Raw genomic sequence first — 21,080 nt, 5'->3', positions numbered from 1 at the left:
AACATACTAAAAACCCAATATCCCCCAATTATTAGATGAAAAATATGTTCAGAAAAAAGTGTGATTTGAGGTTGACTATGTTCTTTCAAACCTTGCAATAATGACCACAGAGGAAATGTTTTAAAGACAATGCCATAAATTATGTCTTGAACAGACATGGATCAGTGGAAGGATTGTTTCATAAAGATTCAGGACAATCCATTTTCCTTTGCCTTTTACTGCCATTTAAAGAAAACAGTAACTTTATATTGCCTTAACTTAGAATCCTTGTTCTGACATGGTGTGCTTGTGTGAGTTTTTATAGATGGGAAAGGAATTAGGCAATGAAGAATACATGGAGCTAATTTTCACTGTATTGTGCAGTTATATAGTCATTTCTACATCAGTGAAATGATGTAAGCCACAGTTACCAGTGGAGAATTCCAGGATTTTAATACTTTATAGCTGCTTTCATTGGATTCTCTAGGACCATATCTTGTTATTTTTTAGGAAATACAACAATACTCATTTTTCCTAAATGTCTACGGATTTTTTTATGTCTTCCTTCACTTGCTCCCCTGGTTTTCTAAAATGTCTTCCAGCTTCCTGTTATTAGGAATGGGATTGCTGCTACTTTCAGCAAAGCACTAAACGCGTCTTTTCTCATTACAAATAGAAGAGAAACTTCTCGCACTGAGACTGACGCAGTTTTCATATGAAGGGAAGCAAGGTTGCCCTCAGTGGAATTTATGACCTTCTCATTCTAGCTGCTTCTGTAGGATGGGCAGGGAGAGTAAAACGTGAATGAAGAAGGCCAGGACAGAGTGGATGGTCAGGGCTATCTTAACACACAGGATAAAACTGTAAGGGAGGCCAGAAGATTGTGGGGAGCAAGATGGAGGGCAGCAGAGAGAGGACTGTGTGGGCAGGAGTCAGGTTGTGAGTGGTGCAAAGACATATGACAGGAACTGCAAGTGCAGGACAACGTCCTGGGCATGAGACTGATGGGAAAGGGAAGAAAATGCAAGGGGCGAGAGCACGCCTGAACAAGACTGAAGCAATGTTCAGAAGCCAGAAAGGAGTGGGAAGGTGGTTACACCCATCCCTTTTGAACAGCAAGTAGGAAAACCCGACTGCATGTGTTTTTGCAGCTAAGTTGAATTGCAAGCTTGAGACAAACACGCTTGAATTCAGTCTTCCTAGGATGGAGAATAAGAATCAGGGGGCAGGTGAAAAATGTAAGTAATTGTATTTTGAGGATGTTGTGATAGCTAAATTATTTAATTTTTTTGGCATGTGGTCAGTGGTTTTGAGTATCTGCAGCTTACAATACTGAAAATGTAAAGTCTTTTTTAAGTACACAGCAGTAGAGAATGAGAGCTCCCCATTTTTTTTGTCTGTCAGTGCATATTTTTGCTTCTCTTCTTTAATACCTTGTTAGTTCAAACTCATTTATGCATTAATCCCAGTAGTATATGTGAAGGAGGAAATTGCTGGGTTTCGGTCCTACTTACTAAACCTTTTCCTCTGAGTACCAGGTGATTGTTTTAGATATTACTCAAAGGCTGCTTGTGATAAGAGGAATTACTGAACATATTGTGTGTTTCTTCCTCACTAGACACTTAAAATTGGTATAAAGCAAAGATTTTTAATTCTTTACAGATGAAGCACAAGAATGCGAGTCTTTTGCTTATAGAGAAGCATAGTTCATCATGTACTGAGGCTTTACAGTGCAGAAATAATAATACATCTCATGAGCCTAATACTAATCTAATTTACATTGGTATAAACTGGTATAATACCGCTGCTATGACGCAATTCTGATTTTTGCTGGAGTAAATGATATGACAATCACTCCATAGTAACATTATGTATGTTGGTGATTCAAAATGTCTCATGATTAATAACAACAACAAACATGCAGGAGTGTAATAAACTAAAAAGAAGTTTCTTTAGTAAAAGAACTCCTTTCCAACAATTTCCTTCCTCTTACTCAGTTGGCTCCACATGTGACTCTCAGGGCTCCTTTAGTCATCACAGTAAGATCTGGCTCTGCATGTTCTTTTTCCCATCTGGAAAGGCCTTTTGCTCCCTGATGCCTTGTGAGCCTCCACTTGTCTGCACGCCCCTAACCCCAGCCCTTGTCTGCTGGCATTCACGTGCACTGCGCTACGGACTGCAAGCTCCTGCTTGGGGAACAAAGGAGAAAAGCAGCATTTTGCTGTTTTATAACTCACCTCAGATTGTTACCCCTGCAAACATAAAGGTTAAAGCTGTCCCAAAGCTACTACAGAGCACATTGATGAGTGCGAGTGGTTTCGTGATGTCCTGTTCCCCTCCAGCTGCCAGCCCCATGCAGTCAGAGGAAATATTCCAGGTGTGCAGTCCTGATCCAGCTAAGCATGTGCTGAACTGCCTTTGTGCTTAACCCATGTGTGAGAGTGGGACTGACGTGCCAACACAGAGAAAAAGAAAGGAATGAATCCAGCAACTTACTAAAAAGGAGGATTTCTGGGAACACATTCAGGACCCTGCTGTTACTTCATTTGCTTTCTTGATGGTGGGGAGAGGACTGATTGTTCATTGTGGTCTCATCCTGCTCTTGCTGTAGTCACTGGCAAAATTCCTCTCAACCTTAAAGGACACAAGATAAGACTTGTGTCCCTGCTATCTTTTCCCTTCTCCATCTGTTTTCCCACCTGTGTTTACACAGGCTTTCCTTCATTCAGCAACCCAGACGTATATTCTAGGAAATTATAACCCCTTTCTTTCTGTTTTTAACAGATACTGTTTTAGAGCTGAAGGAATGCCGATATTGCTAGGGAAATCCAAACTGAGTGAGTAGGAAGTGCAGGTATATTTTTATGAATTAGGTCTGGGGACCCCATGGAGATTTCATTGTGTTTGCAGTTGGAGAAAGTTTCCTAGTTCCGGTAGGTAAGTGTGCAATAATTCATGGTACCCAATTTGTGATGTGTCCATTGCAGTTCCCCCTCCCCATTGGTTTTTCTACTTTTTTCCCCCATTGAGAATCACAGTGGTATCATGCCTTCTGGAGTGATCGAGTAAATAAATTTGTAGACTAACTTTAGGTATAGGGAAAAAATTCTTTACTGTGAGAGTGGTGAGGCACTGGAACAGGTTGCCCAGAGAAGCTGTGGATGCCCCATCCCTGGAAGTGTTCAAGGCCAGGTTGGATGGGGCTTTGGGCAACCTGGTCTAGTGGAGGGTGTCCCTGCCCATGGCAGGGGGGTTGGAACTAAATGATCTTTAAGGTTCCTTCCAACCCAAACCATTCTGTGATGCTATGATTCTAACTAAAACTCATATTGCTTAAAAATATTTTTTTTCTATGAGCTTCCAGGTATGTTGAACATGAAGAAGTGCATGTTATTATTTTAAAACTCTTTTTATGATGTATGTATGAGAGTTGCTGTGTGTGCATATGAATATGAAAATATAATGGTCTACTCTTGCATTGTAATAAGAGACAAATACATGTTTTATTTTACTTATTCAAAGGCAGATATAACTAACAGTGCTGAATGTCATCTAGCATTCATCCAGCAAAATTATGTATAAATCAGATTCTCATCCCCATCTTCCCAGAATAGTCCCAGAGACATATTATGGCATCTTTTCTTTCTTTCTTTCTTTTTTTTTTTTTTTAAATAACATGTAGTTCATGGAATACTTTAGATTTTTAAAAGTTTTATTTCACTTAAATTATTTAATACTGTTTTAACAGTTATCCTTCCACACTTGAAATTCTAATAAATTGTATCTTGCATTTGCTTCATCTTGTAGAAGGCAAATTAGACAGAACTTCTTTGACCTACCTATTATTTATGGAGCCTTTCCCCATTTTCGAACAGCAACTGTCAGTATATTTTAGACCAGTGCAGTGGAAAATAATACCATGGGAAATGTTGAGTCACTTTAGATTATATTTTGCCACTTATTTTTTTCTGGATACATGCTAGGTACCTCCTTTTGATAGGCTACTTTTAACGATTTGTAGTATTATACTGATTATAAATAAAGTGCTGTTAAAGTGCCTGACTGCTCACTGCTTCATAGCTGGACAATATGATATGATACACAGTTTTACATTTTGCAAAAATACTGCATATGACTACTCCTTATTCAAGGTAGTGGTGAATTAAGTCTCTCCATATTCATACTCCAATACAAACAATGCATTATAAATAGCCTCCCTGAAGTGTGATTATTCACATTCTTAATGGCAAGTACACAGTTAAATGCTTTAAGGGAGCAGGATCTCCAGGTGTCCTTACCGCATCATTCGTAAAATACTTTTCAGGTGAACAGTATACAATATTTTTCTGCAAGTATTGTCTGCAAGAGGTCCTAAAAATGAAATATCTTTTTGGCACAGACTAGTCTGCCATTTTGAGGCTATATTTCCTCATGATATAGCATAATTTCTTTTTCTGTGTTATGTTGTTTTGACATCACATTTTATATAGAAACTACTGTGCAGTCAGAAGAACTTCTTGCTATTTAGACAGAATATTATTTTTAAAAGTCTAAGAGACTTTTTAAGAAGATAGAATGAAAATAACTTCCTCTGTGATGCTAAAAGGTAGAAGTGGGTTTGGTATTAGGAGTTTTATTAATTAGCAAATGTAAATATAAATTTAACAATACTACTAATAAAAATGCCTCTAATAATTCTCACTATCTGAATAACATAGTCTTCAAACCAAATTATAATTCTGATTCTGTGAATTCATGAACAGTCTAAATTTTTAATTTAGACTTTATATATTAAAGAACTAGACACAAGCAAAATATCACATCAGCATAGCTTAGAAATCTGAGGTGGCCAGCACTGATAAACCGGAAGATGATTTTCCAAGTACCTTCAATTTTACACAGTAGAATTTAAACTAAATATTTGAGTTTAGATTAAATATGTAACCTAAATATTTAATTCAGAACCGACAGTCTCTGATAATTTGTTTAATAATTTAATGGAAAAAAAAATGAAGTGCAATATTTTTACAGTCTACTTAAATTCAAGTTGAATAGTTTAATTTTAACTGTTATTGTTTGCCAACCTCAAGATGACAAGAGCATAACACACTGAATACAGAAGCAATGAAATGGCTTTTTTCAACAGGGAATAGGCATCCATCTGAACAAAAAGTAGGCATAAATGAATTACACAAAATTACTTTTGGCCTTCGACCCAGCCAGTATGAACGCTAAAGCTGTACTTAGGTACATTATGTTAGAATCTAAGCTAAATTATTATTATTTTTTAAAAGAAAATAAAATTAATATCAGTGAAATTACGAGCTTTTACAATATAATAAATAGACCATCTTAGTCTCCCTTGGTAGAAAGAACACTTCATTAAAGTAGAATAAAAATGTATGGATGCTCTGTTATAAATAGCATTGAACATAAAATAAAGACTTGCATTTCTATTTTATATAATGATCACAAATTTATGTTCTATCAAACAGAGCTTTCTCAGAAGAATTTGAATCAACAGTAGAAAATAGGCAGGATGTAAGAAACGTTACTGGCCTCTGTTTGCTCTAGTCGTGAAAACCTGGCCACAGCTATTTTCATTACCTTCAGACAGGAAAAAGAAAAGACAGGTCAGGATGGAATATAAAATGTCTCTGGGCAGATAACATGCCACTTTTTATAAAGGCATTTGTACTCTAACCATGTATATTTGGCTGTCTGTCTTGATGTAAAAGTAATTATGACTAACAACCTTTCTGAAAAGAATTAAATTAAATGGTCTATGTATTAAACATATTACATTGAAATATGCTTAATAGTGTATCATCAGCATTAACTTTACAGGAAATACAAGGACTTAAAAACATCCAGTTATATATCAATCTTGTAAAAAATTGCAAAAGTCATTAGAGAATGGCTAAAATGGATTGGCTTATTGTATCCAAATGTGCCTTGAAAATTAACATATGCCCAAAATGTCTTTTTCCCTATCAACATTTACTTATATCACAGTATATAATATTTTAAAGGCTCTGTCAAGTTGTTTTAATGAATTTCACATGGAAATAATAAGAGGCCTTCTCTAAGTCTCAAAACATCCAAATTAGTAGCTTGTTATCACACTGCTTTTCTTAGAGCTGCTTTAAAGTAGTGTATTAAGCTTTATTCAAGGAAATGGACTGATAAGAACAAGAGTTGTTTCAAGAAACAGGCTTCTTATAGGTAGGTGGGATAAAAGACAAATTTGGGGCAAAATAAAGAAAGGAGCATACTTTCAAGCTTGACAAACTCTAAATAAATATGAAACTTTTTTTTAAATAAGTATTCTTCTATAAATCCTATCAAAGTTTGGGTCAATGAAAGTTAGGCCATTATTTTTGGAAGAATAATTTCTCCCCAGGAAATTTGTGCTATCTCTAATGAAATAAATATACCTTTCTGCCATTAGAAATACTGCTAGAAAAAGAAATAAGACTAGAACCTCTCTAATTAGACCACTTACTCTACCAAACTTTTGACATATATATACAAAGGTTGAGGAAATGCAGTCTTAGGAAGGAGACCTTTAGGGAAGAGAGTAATGGAAAGAAATATAAAAATGAACTAATCATCTTTCACCTGTATTTTAGATCAGGAAAATGGTTATACAGTGCTCATCATGGGTACCTGTGTCCAGTTGCTTCTAACTCATCTGACTTGGATGTTCTTTCTTGTCTTGGAATGGCTTTGGAGACAAACCCTCCTTTTTCCAAATGTGGGGATTGTATCCCAAGGATAACATTCTGAATGAAAGGGACTGGTAAAATACTGTTTGTGGGGGGTGCTGATATCATCTACTTCTTTTTTCTAATGATAATTTCCTGCCTCAAGAAGACTAAAATCCCTAATATCACTATTGGCTGTTACACCGTAGCATCAGGTCATCCTGAAACATTGAAGCAAATATTCTTTTCAGCGTCCATTGCATTATTTTCCTCTCTTCATATATATGACATGATACATATAGGACATCTGCATGATGGAGAAATCTCAGACAATAAGGGTGCTGGCAACCAGGGACTGATATTTGCAAACAAGAATCATGTTCCTAACTTGCAATAAGGGGACAGTTCCACAAGTCAGTAAGTCTGTAGCTTACTGAATGAAATAATTTTTTGTATTTTTAATTGCTCTATTAATAGGGATGTAATTCACCTTTTTCTAGTTTTTCTGTTTAAAATATTGACAATATCAACCTTGCTGGTTAGGGCACATTTTCTATTTCTTTTATTTGTTCTGTAAAATAAAATAAAATAAAATAAAATAAAATAAAATAAAATAAAATAAACAATGAACGTGCTGAGAGTTCCTCCGTCAGGGTCTTCAGAGCCAGAAATTTCAAATGACTACAAATGGGCAATAAAATTATCACAAATATAGATAAATTATAAATAGCTGTCACAAACAGATAAATTTAAATTAGGTTTAGGTAAATAGTTCAAAAAGTGACAGGATACTGAAACTGAGGCATTAAGGAAGTTGTTTTGGACCCTTAATTGTAATTAACCCTTTTCAGTCCCTCTTCGAAATAGTAACTACTCAGCAGTGTATCCAGGTCTCCTTCATAAACACTCTCTCCTGTTGATGAACCCAGATATCTGAAAGCAACTTTACAGGCAATTGTGGTTGGCATTTTTTAAATGAAGAGGCCATTAAGGCAGTGTGTACTATTGCTCACTCTGACAAAGTTAAACAACTGCAAAATAAAATCCGCATAGCTATGTGACATAGCTTTTTTTTTTTTTTTTTCTTTTAGGAAATAAATAGATTACTGAAATTCATTTAATTGGTGTAAGCTACATTCTGACTAATCACAAGATCTGGTGCTATTCATTTTAGTATCTACAACAAAAAGCAGCTATCCTTGGGTTTTCCATTTTGTGCACTAGTGATAATACAGTGAAAGATAAAACAATACATTAAAAAGTTAGGAAAAAAATTATAGATAGATGCATTTGATATTTTTCAGAGAAAAATGAGACAAAAATGCTAAAGTATTCGTTAAAGCAATCACATTTTTATCATATGAAATCCCTTCTCCCTGTTTTCTGTATTAGAGATGGTTAAGTCAACACGGAACTTGGAAATCGCTCCATTTCTGAATGAATGGGATGTCTAGAGGCTTGTTGATTCTTTTTTTTTAATTGCTTGAATTTTATATAGTCCTTTCCTAAAGAAAAAAATATCACTCACATTACTTGTAAAGCTGGGAGTAGAGTGCCTCCAGCTGAAGGTCCCTCCCTGTGACTGGCACACCACGAAAGTGCCCAATGGTCAGTGGACAGAGGACAGTCAGTGGACAACTTCAATAGCTTGAAGAAAATCAAGAACTATTGATCTTTCCACCGTGTTGCTATTATGAAGAGTTACATTAAAAAAGAAGAATAACCTAAACCTGGTAGTTCTGGGAAACTTGCTCTGAAGACTTACAAGATGGGTGGATGGAAAGAGCTTTTGTACATCTAAGTCTTGTGTATAATAGTTTAGTAAATCATTGCTCACTATAAAATAAACCATATTCTAATCCACTGGCCTGTTCTCATAAAACATTCCCAAATCCGTTAGACCAACTGAACCAAGCCTTTGAATTGCTTTGATTTTCCATCTTTCTTCTGCTGCTGAAAGTAACCAGATGGTCTGAGTAGCTGCCTGCCCATTTGCACAGCAATGTATATGCCTGCTACAAGATGAAACAAGTTTCCTGCTGAGGAACTGAAGCAATAGTCAGCTGTCCTCAGCTGGAAGGACACTTCATTAGATCCTGCAATGTTAAATCTGACAGATGATGGGAAACCTGTTACAGCTTTGGAAGGGGACAGAGCACTTAATAAACTGCTGTAGTTCATCAATGCATCGAAACTGCTAATGATTTTTCGTTTATTTTTATGTGGAGAGCACTATATGGCTAAAATACTAGTTAAATTAATTCATCACTACAAAAATTTAATTCCTGCACCTAGTAAAATGAACTTTTGCTTTAATTCTGGTCTTTGTGTCCTTGAGAAACAAAGCTGTGCCTACGATAATAATTCATTGTATTAATTTTCTACATATTACTATATACCATCCTAAGCTAAGAAATATGTTCCATGGAGACAGGACCAGTTTGATGTCCTTTAATGAACCACCTAACTGCTGGACTCATAACTGTTTCCTTTATAAACACAGTTTATCTGTTGGTGGATGTGTTTTGTCTGCAATGCAACTTTATATTGTTATTTTGATTTTTGCAGTTTTTCAATATCTATTCAAATGTTAATGTGACATAGAAAGTTGAGTAATTACATCTCGAGTATAATGTATATGGAAAATGAACTGACAGTTAATGGATAGGTGCCACACTGTCAGATAAACTGAACTGTGTTGCCTCCCAGAGTACAAAAGGGTTTTTCGTAGGACTATATAAAGTGGAAACAGGAAATTATTGCTAGGGTAGCCAGTCCGTGTACCCATTCAGCAAAGACTAAGAAAGCAACACAACATCATGAATGGTGCTAAAGGTGAACCACTCCCTGAGCCCCAGCAGTTATTTTCTTGAAGAAAAAATGTTTAGGAATCACATATCAACAGGGGAGGGGGGAAATTATCATCTACAGTGGCGTATTGATAAAGTCCACAAGAATGATGAACCTGATCTCAGTTGAAGCCAAAACTGTGGCTCTTAGAAAAGGCCTACTAATCCTAACTCTTTAAAGGTCATCCTATGGGTTGTGTCATTCACCTTAACTTACTCAAGTTTTCCCAAAATCAGTCTTCCGTAGTGCTGTCTTTCAGGTACATAGAATTTCCTGTGTTCTGTCAAACTAATACAATAATAAAATATGATCCACATGTCCCCTGTTTACTCAGGTATGGGCAAGCTTCTTCAGAAATTTATGGTGTTCCAAAAATTGAACCTGATGCTCTTGCTGAAATACTGCCACAGAATCATAGAATCATTTAGCTTGGAAAAGACCTTTAAGATCATCAAGTTCAACCATTAACCTAACACTGCCAAGTCCACCACCACGTCCCATGTATATGTGCAACTGATATATTGGTGATCAATTTTGATTATTATAATTTAACCTGCAGAACAGGCTTAGCTTTAAACTTTTATCACTGCGCGTTTTAGTCAATGTCTTGACAGCAGAAAGTACATTGTATTTGAGCCCTTTTCTATGTTCTTTTGAGAGCTGCATTGTTCTGTGGCAAAGATCTGATGCTAGCAGAATACAAATTGTGATTTTCACAGACAGATTAACTACATTTGTATTAGATATGGATTATAAGAACAAATGAATGTTTTTAGCATCGTTTAGTGCTTTCAAATAGTCATTTTCCATTAGTGCAGTGATTGACATTTATTTCAGAATGTTCTAAGGAGCAGTTGTCCAAAGAGATTAAATAATTAAAGTAGAACTTGCATTAAGAGTTGAATTACAGGTTTATTGTAGCCTAATACATCATTATTAATTGGAATTGAAGACATTCTTTTTTTTGGAAAGGAAAGATAGAAATATTTGACACTTTGAAAGTGTCAGCATGAAGGCAATACACGATGCCAAACGCAGATGGGAATATTAGTGAGTAATATGCTGCTGCCGCTTTCTTTTTATGCTAATATAGAACCTTGTTTGTCCAAGCTGTTTGAAAAGAGTCTGTGCCCTTTGTGTTACACTGCACACTCCTGTGCTATTGTTTGTATTTCATAGTCTGTTTAAATCGACTGAACATCAAGGGGAACATAATTGTTGAGGACACCTGGTGTACTTGACTCATTTTATACATATCGTGCATATTTTCATTGCTTTATTCTCTTTGTTAATCTATTGTTTATTTAAAAAAAAAATTACTTTCATTTATTTAAAGTAACACAAGTGTTTGATGGGAACACATTTTAACTTTCTGTGTTCTTCCTCTCCTGTCCAAATAAATGAGATTTCACATATTATGTCTTATGCTTGGGAGTTTGTTCCAAACAAATAGCTAATAGATGGAATGAACTTAAATGCAGAACACATACAATTAACAAGTACATTTGTCTAGTGGCCAGAGTACAAATGATGCTATTGGTATGTGTAACAAAGCAATACAGATGATGTATCAGTGACTATAATACAACTCTAGTCAGTCAAGAACCATTGCTGGAAATACATTACATGGTCTCATGGTTTAACCTAACAGGCAGCTAAAACAACCACACAGCCGTTCACTCACTCCCTCCCCCTTAGAGACAATCGAAAGAAACAGGTAAAACTCATAGGTTGAGATAAAGACAGTTTAATAGGACAGAAAAGGAACAATAGGAATAATAGGAATAATAGTAACAACAAGAACAATAATAATAGAATATACAAAACAAGTCATGCACAGCTCAATTGCTTACACCTGGAAGCAATGCCCAGCTAGTTCCTGACTTGTGTTGCCTCCTAGCCAACTCCTCTAGTGAAATAACGAGCATGACATCATATAGTATGGAATATCCCTCTGACCAGTTTGAGTCAGCTGTCCTAGCTGTGTCTCCTCCCAGCTTCTTGGATGCCTCCTGCCTTATTGTTGGCAGGGCAGTGTGAGAAGCTGAGAAGTCCTTGACTGCTTGGCAACAACTAAAATATTAGTGTGTTATCATCATTATTCTCATCCTAAATCAAAAACACAGCACTACACCCACTGCTAGTAAGAAAATTAACTATACCCCACCCAAAACCAGGACATATGTATTCATCACATGGTACTTTTTCTATCAGAAGGCTGTAGTTCATCTTTTGAATGAGACCATTGAACTGGAGCTGAGAACACGAAGCTTTCCCTGCTTCCTAATCAGGCAGGCTCCACAGTGGCATTCCCTCATCAGTTCCTAGGCACAGGGACATTTGTCATATCTTTTCTGACCCATCCTTTATTATCTTATCTAACTAGAAGACTCTATTATGGCTATTAAGAGCCTTCCAAAAAGATGTTCTTCTATCAGAAGTTGTGGGCTGACAGGGTTTGCAGAATACAATGTTTACGTTTTAGTGATTCTTTCCATTCCCCTTACTTGACAAGAACAACAGAAGACAAAAGAAGGGGAAAAAATAATTATATTTATTGCAGCAATATCCATGGATTACATGGTTCCTTTGTTCTGTGATGAAATCTAACATTGTCTATTATTGTTTCTTCCCATCCTTCTTGTTGAAGAAGTAGTCTAAAATATAGTGTTCTAGATTAATAATGATGAAAATAGTACTTTCTCCATTTTTTTTTACACTCTTCAGGATGGTTGGGATTCATAGATAGCATTTATTTTGTTTTGGCATGTGATTTTTTTAAACTCAAGTACTTTTATTTGTTGAGTGTAGCAAAAGACACCTCCTTATGTCTCTAGTATTATTTGCAGCAATTTTAAGTGAAGAAAGCTCTAAATCAAGAGGTGATCATTAGTCACACAGATTTTCCAACTGGTTACGTTATCTCTAAATTCAACCATGTATTGCAAAACTTCATTCCGTGTGAGATATAAAGAATATCTTAGGAAATGGAGCAGGCATTCACTCCATTTAACTGATCCCTTTGGGCAAAATGTCCTTCTCACTCTTGTAACTAAAATCCAGTAGGTTCAATCAAAGGTGAAGGGGTCAGGGTGAGCTACAGGATGGAGGGAGAAAGGACTGAGTTCTGTTTGACCTGACTGGCTCTTTACAGTAAGCTGTCATTATTTCATGAGCATCAAATTTTGTGAGGAACATTAGGTCAAGACTCTTACAATACCCATTATTCTCTATAAATTCTCCCCAATGCTGTTGGGTACATTCTGTGCTATTACTGGTCCCACTTTAATTTACTTTGATTTATTCACTATTATTTAAGCATGTTAGCCTCCAAGCCTTCAGGGTTAGGTGGCATGTGGAAATTCTTCAAGAAGAAGCATGAGATGAAAAGCCATCAAGGTTCTATTAATAAAAAATATATTTTGTTAAAGACATACAATGGTAGCACTTTACAGATCTGAAGTAAAGCCTGCAGAATTCTTTATTTTTGTTAATGAAGAATATTTGGTTTTCCACACTTGAGACTGATAGTTGAGTGAGATTGAGAATGATCATTTGTGATAGACACACAGGTAGGGTAGTATTTAAATATGAACAAATATGAACTCACTGCTCTTGACTGCTAGAACTGGGAAACTATCTCTCACCCTGCCTGAGAGCCCAAGAATTGTTGATATTTCTAAATGTGTTCTGATTCCCCAGCTTGAAAATGGGATCAAATCAAACACCTTATTCCCCAGCTTGAAAATGGGACCAAATCAAACAGTTCTTTTTGCAATTGACTTTTCAATTTTTTTATTTTAATATAAATAAGTGTTCTACCCCAAATGTTTTGCTGTTACAAGCCTCCAACATTGACTTTGGCCTTTATCCAGAAACTCTCTTCCTGTGGGTTCGGGAATCAGCAGTCATAAGTTTGGGGCTGTTTCTTGTGACTGCTTATGGCTTTGGTCTCCTCTCTTCCAGAATGATGAATTCCTGTTGGAGGCACTTGCAGAGAAAGGCTACAAGACTAATCAAATGGAGTAAGCAGAGGTTAAAAAGGTTCTGGTTTTTAGCCCAATGAGAAAAAAGTCTAAAGTAATAAGTTTGCTTTCCCAAAATACACAGGACATAAAAGCCAAGGAAACACAAGGCATTTTCATACTTGAAGCATTTTTTCTTAGAACATCTCTTATATTCAAATATCATTATATCATTAATTTAGTAAATCTGGTGAATGATTAAAGGAATTGGTCTTCTATGTTAGCTGGATATTTAAACAAAATCAATAGAATCACTTGGGTTAATTGAGTCAGCAAGCTGTGTTTGACAGCTGATGGATCATTTCTTACAACTTGAAGATTTTTTTAAAAAGGCTTGATAAAATCAGAGACCAGACCGACAAAACCTATAAGCAGGGCTCTTAAGGACCATTAGTTATTTTTTCAAAGTAGCAAAAATAGAACCAAACACCTTGAGAATTGTCCCTGCAACCTTGTGTAAATAGCAATAGAAAAATTGCCGCTGAGTACTGAATTATTACTTGTTAGCACTGAGTCACTTCCTAGCTTTTAAGTTTGACATGGTTCACTAACTTCTTTGTTTTATGTGTGTGTTGAATTTTTCTCTCCCCAGAGATTTGTCTTTTGACCAAGGGCCGTCGAACTGCCAGTGTACGAGCAGACACATACTGTCGCCTGTATTCCCTCTCAGTCGACAACTTCAACGAGGTTCTGGAAGAGTACCCCATGATGAGAAGGGCCTTTGAAACGGTGGCAATTGATAGACTTGACAGGATAGGTATTAATTTTTTTCCATATTAGGAATTCTTAAAACCTTTCTACCTTTTCCTTGAGTTGCAGGACAAAATGCCGAGATTAAACCCTTCTTAAAAGTTTTGTTTCTGTTACACTACTGTAAATGTTCTGTTGATTTATGAATAAGACGTGTCCAGACAAGAAATTCTGCAATCTTACTTTTAAATAATAAAAAACTTTGAGTTTTAGAAAGCTCTCATACTCCTCTGAGGATTATTTTGTATACTTTAATTATAATTAGTATTATTTACTAATCCTGTATATTTCTTTTGCTGCCCTCAGCACTTAATAGGGTTTATGCTGTTTCATAAGCAGTGGATGACATTTTCCTACATAAACTGTTTACAGATGACATCTATAATGCTGGGAAGAGCTGAAGCCTCTCAGCACTCAGAAAACCCATTGCTTATTGAAGTGAATTAATCCTTTGCAGCAGGGCTCTCATTTTCCTCACAACATGGGCACTGCTAGCATTGATGGCTGCACACTGGTGTTACTCAGATCCGCTAGCAATCACAAAAGCAGGCCAACGATATCGAAGTGAAAGGCATAAGGATATGGCAGATTATCAAAACAGAGTGTGCAAAGTCTGCTGTTGTGCATCCAGATTCTGGACCTCTCTGCTAGGACATGCTAGATAAAATATGTGATCTTAGTTAGGAGAATTGCACTCTGATCATCGTTATTGACACTGGTTGTAAAATGCAGCTATGCATAAAAAATAATTTATCCTGTTTGGTCGTGTTTCCTCAACTTCATAAGAAAAGTGCAGTGTAAGGATTTCCCTACCTCACTTTACCTCGGTACAGTTATGTCTACAGTTCCTTCAAACCAAATACAGAAAGAATTGCCGGGGAGTGTCATTCTGCTATTCAAAGCTGAAGATGTGATTTGGAAGAAAGCATGTTTTGTTTAATATAGCAAGAGTATAGAAATGAAATACAGGTACACAGGTTTCTAATATTCAATAGATCTGGTTTAGTATTTTGCAGATTGTGAGCACTCAGTGCATTAAATTATCTTATCAAGATTTTTCAAACTCTTACAGTTTGTCTCTCAAGACTCTCTGGAAATGTAGTCCAACTCTAAGTAATATGTGTTTAAATCATAAATAGTAGTAAAGCCCAGTCTGCTCTTGGAGTAGCAATCCCATCTGAGATGCTGTATTTGCAATATGAAATCTACATAGAACAAAATATAAAATGTGAACCATTTTATCAAAAAAAGCAACAATTGAGTGCAATTGTGTTCCTGTGCGTCTGATGACACAGAACAGTGTCTACATTTTGCAGACACTAGGAGCCATCAAGCAGCATCAGGACACAGTGTACAGCAGTTTTTATTCTGCAAGCAGGTGTCATATTATCTGAGAGTTCATATTAGTTCATAAACATTTAAAAAGATGATTTCTTGCAAGCTAGTGGTCACTGGTTACAAATGTCTAATAATTAGTTCCAGGGAATGTGCTAAATGGCAGGTGTATTTTAACTTATGTAACAGTTTAGTGGAAATTAGGACAGTTTTGCAATTAGAAGAACATTACACATGCAGACGCTGATGGTTTTGTCCATCTTGTTGTTCAGTAAATCACCATGGTTACATTTTCAGAATAACTGTAGTAAAAGCAATACACTAGAAGTGAAGAGGCACAGAAAGTTCAGGTGTCTTTGAGCGCGGTGGTGTGACGAAAGCCTGCCATGCTGGTGCAGAGCGAGGGGTGACGGGGTGTGTGCGCAGGCTGGCCGTTGGGAGCTGGTCACGCTGGTGGTGCCCGGTGTGGCACATCCTGCTGCAGCAGGCTTGCTACTGCGCTGTGGCCCCTGCTCAGCGCAATGTTTAAAGCTTTAATAATATATAACCTTTGGCGATGGGGGCTGAAACGCAAAGTCAGAGCATGTCAGGCTCTGCTAACTCTTCTGACCTCTCTGACCCTGCGTGTCAGGCTTGCTAACTCTTCTGCCTCTCTGTGAAGGGAAGAAGAATTCAATCCTCCTGCAGAAGTTCCAGAAGGACCTCAACACTGGGGTTTTCAACAACCAGGAGAATGAGATTCTGAAGCAGATCGTGAAGCACGACAGGGAGATGGTGCAGACCATCGCCCCGGTGAGCTTGCAGCAGATGCCCGCCCTGAACTCCAGCACCTCTGCCTCGTCGTCACGCGTCAGGACGCAGTCCCCTCCTGTGTACACCGCCAGCAGCCTGTCCCACGGAAACCTGCACTCCCCCTCGCCCAGCACGCAGACACCCCAGCAAGCCGTCATCCTCTCGCCCTGCTCCTACACCACCGCCGTCTGCAGCCCGCCCATACAGAGCCCTCTGGCCGGCCGAACTTTCCAGTATGCCTCGCCGACGGCCTCGCAGCTCTCCCTCATGCAGCAGCAGCCACAGGCGCCCCAGCAGCCCCCCGGGGCCACGCAGAAGAATGAGGTCCACAAGAGCACCCAGGCTCTCCACAACACCAACCTGACCCGGGAGGTGCGGCCCCTTTCCGCCTCGCAGCCTTCCCTGCCCCACGAGATCTCCACCCTGATCGCCAGGCCTCACCCTACCGTGGGGGAGTCCCTTGCCTCCCTCCCGCAGCCTGTCCCTGGCCCTGGCATGCCCCCAGCTGGGCGGGCCACTGTCCCCCAGCGGGTCTCGCTCTTTCGACAGATGTCCTCGGGAGCCATCCCCCCAAACCGGGGGTCCGTGCCGCCCCCAGCCCCCCTGCAAAGGGATTCTTCTACAGTCTTAAGCACAGAGCCCGAGGGAGACAAACCGCGGTTCGCGTCAAACTTATGATCCCTGGTAACTGTGAGCAACAGACTTGTAACGAACCGAGCACCGTCCCCGGGACTGTTTTAGCCTGTTTCCTAATGTACCCCAGCAGTCTACTATGAGAAAAATACTTTAGACAGCTTTGCCCTACGTAACGAATGTAAAAATTATATATATATATATATATATTTTATATATATATATATAAAAAGGAATTAAAAAAACTTGTTTGAATTCATGTCTTTCTTGCAACCATTACAGAAGTCTAAATTCAGCTGTAATATTATTTTTAATGTGTCGACTTTAAAATCAATCTAACAGATTTCTCTGCTTGTGAGGTTTGCTATTTTCATGGGGAAATTGTCAACACAATAGCAAACTTCAAACAAGTATATTAAAAGAAAGAAAAATATCAATCTTACTAACATATAGCACTGACCAAGTGATATTGTGAAACCTTTGTTATTTCATTTATTGCATTGCATAATTTCTCGTGAAGAATTCAGTTGTTATTTCCCATTGCATTTCATATGTTAGCACTTTCTGTTGGGAATTAGATTGGAAAAGAAATAAATTGCAAACACTTGCAGTCAAAAGGCTGGCACTAGCACTCCTCTGGATAGGTTGTAACTTCACAACATGTCAGCCCTTCTGTTGTTTCAGAAAACTGGGTGGACTTTGATCTTCAGATTGCTAAAGACTTTTACAAAGACTATAAATATAGCCATTGTAAATAACTTTTTAGACCCAAACAAAAATAGCTGCTGTGTGGTGTACCATCGCAAAGTCTTTGTTTAGGAATTTAGATTCCACTCTTCACTTCAAAATTTACAGTTTTAAAATTTGTTAAAGCTAAGTGCAACACAACTGTTAAATTGTAATGCAATGGCTTAAAACCTACAATGTTACTTTTACATGCAATGTTTTACGCAAAATTGTACGCTTGATCCTGCGAACCGCTTGTACTTCACCAATACCATCACTTTTCTCCTTGCCCTCAATAGCATCTGAGAATATTCCATGCATGCTTTGGAAAAAAAACAAAAAAAAACCAAAAAAAAAACCCAACCAAAAAAAACCCAAACAAAAAAAGGTGATAAAAATAGGTTCAGTCAGCCATTGTAGGAAAAAGCTTTACGGTATCTTAGAAAATAATAACCATTCATTAATTGTGTCTACCTTAAAATTCCTATAATGCTGACTTTGAATCTCTGGTTTAAGTCTAAATGTGAGGTTTTTCATTTAAAGGATTATTTGTAAACCACAGCTTGATTTAGGCTTTCAGGTGCTTTCTGTGTCTTCACTGTAGTTTTGTAGTTGACTGTGGTGTTAATTTAAAAAATTAAATATAATATAGCATCAAGTCTGTCTGGAAATGCACGATTTGCTCTGTGTATATTGTAACTAAATGGATAGTATATCCTAAGGCATGTAGTGTCAAACATAGCCCATAGGTACGAGGTTTATTATTTTTTATGTCTTCAAAACAGAAAGAAAATGGTGACAGAAAGCAGGGTTAAAGCATACTGTTTTGTGAACGTTTTGTTTTGTTTGCTCAAACCTTCACACTATCTTATCCACAAAAAAAAGTTCTTTCGTAATCATTTGTGCCTGAATTGTCACATTAAATAGCAATTGAAACTAAATGTGTCATAATTTAACTCATTGAAAATTCAGCATTATGAATATGATACAAGCATATATTCTGTTCCTTAAAACTCAGCTGACTCATGTTAACAAAGTGAATGCAAAGGAATTCTTCTTTTCCCATTAATGCTGAGTTTAACGATGCATGGTAAAATTAAATAACATCACAAACTATGTAATGCAGTGAATCCAGATGTACTTGAGAGCCAAGTAAATATTCTACAGCTAACAGAGCTTGAACCCATGCTGCCTGTTAGGCCTTTTTCTAAAATGGTATATCAAGTGAAAATTTAAAAAAATCTTTCAGTTTGTGCTGAGTCCCACTCACCGGTAAAAATCAATGTAATTAACCCATTACCATGCTGCTGCCATTAATTTAAGTGGCCCAGAGTAGTATATGGGGAAGTGATTATTTAAAAGTGTTTGGAACATTATGGATACGCTGCAAGACCATTTATTTATCAGTACAGTACCCCTTATATTATTTTAATACTAACAAATTCTGTCAGTTAATTAAGATCATATAATGGTCTTTCAAACTCTTTAAGGTTTACATTTGATAGGAGTAATGGGGTTAGTAGCGAAATATTTTTATATATATTTTTATTTTATTTTAAGCACTATGAAGAAATATTAATTCACATGGTCTTTCAGTGAAACCATAAATAATTTTTAATGACTTTGTAATAGAGTGGACAATACCTAGGATTTGTATGTTAATTTAAAAAAAATAAATGGTACAGGGTATAAAATTATATACGTATATATATGTATGTATGAATGTATATATACTTAGATTAAGAAACAAATGACTCACATTCCTGTAATATAAAGGTCCATTGCTAGTTTCAGAACTGACCTGTTTTCTCTGTACATAAGTAAGCCCATAAGTATGAAATCTGACATCTGTACAGGATGAAATGTATTAATGAAAAAGGTTGGATCTTACTGCTGCTGGGAAGACTATAGATCTGATTCTTACAATAACTGTATGATCAGGGATGAGATAGATTTTTTCTTTTGTCTTTGCTCAAAGCCATAAATAAATATATATAAAAGATTATTAATAAATTGAAGAAAATATATAAATAAAACCATGAATATTTTTTGGTTCCAATATCTTTATAACTGAGCAAGTTTTGCTTTAGCATGAAAGAAGAAGTGTTTGCTTTTCTCTTTTCTTTGTTCTGAGCCCAGAATTGATATGCACTAAGTATCGGGAGGTGTGGAAAAAACTGCCTGAGTAATTATGTGCACTGTAAGAAAAATGGATTAGAAATTTGAGGATACTACTTGATTTATTCAATCAATTTCTAAGCTATAGCCCCTCTGTAGATTAGAGGAATTCATTGTGCTAAAAACATTTTCCCCACAAAACTCTCGTTTAAGCCATTACCAGTAATGTAATATTTCTTTAGTACAAATATTTGAAACTGAAGTTTACTTATATATAAAATTTTAAATGTCCTGGGGGAGAATCCAAGGTAGCTGTTAGCATAACTTAAGGAAACTGTATTCTATCATACTTTCACTTTATTTTACTATGTGTATCAATCCCAGATGATGTACCTCTGAACTTTTGTATAATAGTTGAGATTTCAAGGGAACATTGATGTGGAGGTAGTGTTCATTAATTACAATTTAGGTAATTGTAAATGAAAAATCATATTACATTCAAACCAATAGTAAATTTTTTAATTTTTGCATTAACTCAGTAGGATCAATATAATACTAGATTGCTAAACTGTGATTTTAAGCAAGCATAGGTATTTATATTTTCAAATTGCACCCTAAAGTGTAGTGTGAATTCATTTCGGTGGTATTTAATTTTTTTTTTTTTTCAATTTTTCATTACTAAGATATAGCTCCAGTCCAATGGTAGTCAATGAAATGATTTCCAAAAGGACCAGCATTGTACTAGAAAATTCTTGTTTATCAGCAAAATTTGGTTCTCCTGTCTACATTTGACCACAGCACAGGGTATACTTTGCTGTTTGGTCCAATCTTATTATTTCATAGCTGTTTGTGTACAGAACCAAAAGAAGGAAAGGAGGTTTTTGAAAGTGATATTCCATATCACTATATATGATATCAATATGTTCCCACACACCAATCTATATATTTTTAAAATGTGTCAGTTTCTAATATCTATATCTACCTCAGTTTACTTCCTACCTTACCTTAATTTGAATTTTAAAAGTGGCATCAGAACTGGAACCAAAGTCAATTTTATTTTAAACAGCAAACTTTCATGTCTTGATGCATGTCATTAAGAGTTAAGATTAGTATTTCATTTTTCAAAATTTACTCACAAGTTCTCACACTGACTTCAGTATTTCTC

The 21,080-nt window shown here is 36.5% G+C and overlaps 1 protein-coding gene across 1 annotated transcript in view; it reads left to right on the top strand.

Annotated features, from left to right (window-relative positions):
- The window catches only part of HCN1 (hyperpolarization activated cyclic nucleotide gated potassium channel 1), a 213,112-nt gene extending 193,342 nt beyond the window's left edge, over positions 1 to 19,770 (top strand). The window contains exons 7-8 of the mRNA XM_054811028.1: positions 14,154 to 14,318; positions 16,308 to 19,770. Coding sequence (XP_054667003.1) covers positions 14,154 to 14,318; positions 16,308 to 17,116 — 974 coding nt within the window. The 3' untranslated portion in view covers positions 17,117 to 19,770. The remainder of the gene's footprint in view (positions 1 to 14,153; positions 14,319 to 16,307) is intronic.
- Positions 19,771 to 21,080: the final 1,310 nt, after the last annotated feature.

The sequence above is a fragment of the Grus americana genome, chromosome Z, assembly GCF_028858705.1.
Source record: "Grus americana isolate bGruAme1 chromosome Z, bGruAme1.mat, whole genome shotgun sequence".
Taxonomy (NCBI): Eukaryota; Metazoa; Chordata; class Aves; order Gruiformes; family Gruidae; genus Grus; species Grus americana.
Note: the sequence above shows the minus strand (reverse complement) of the source record. Positions and strands in the feature narration are given on the sequence as shown.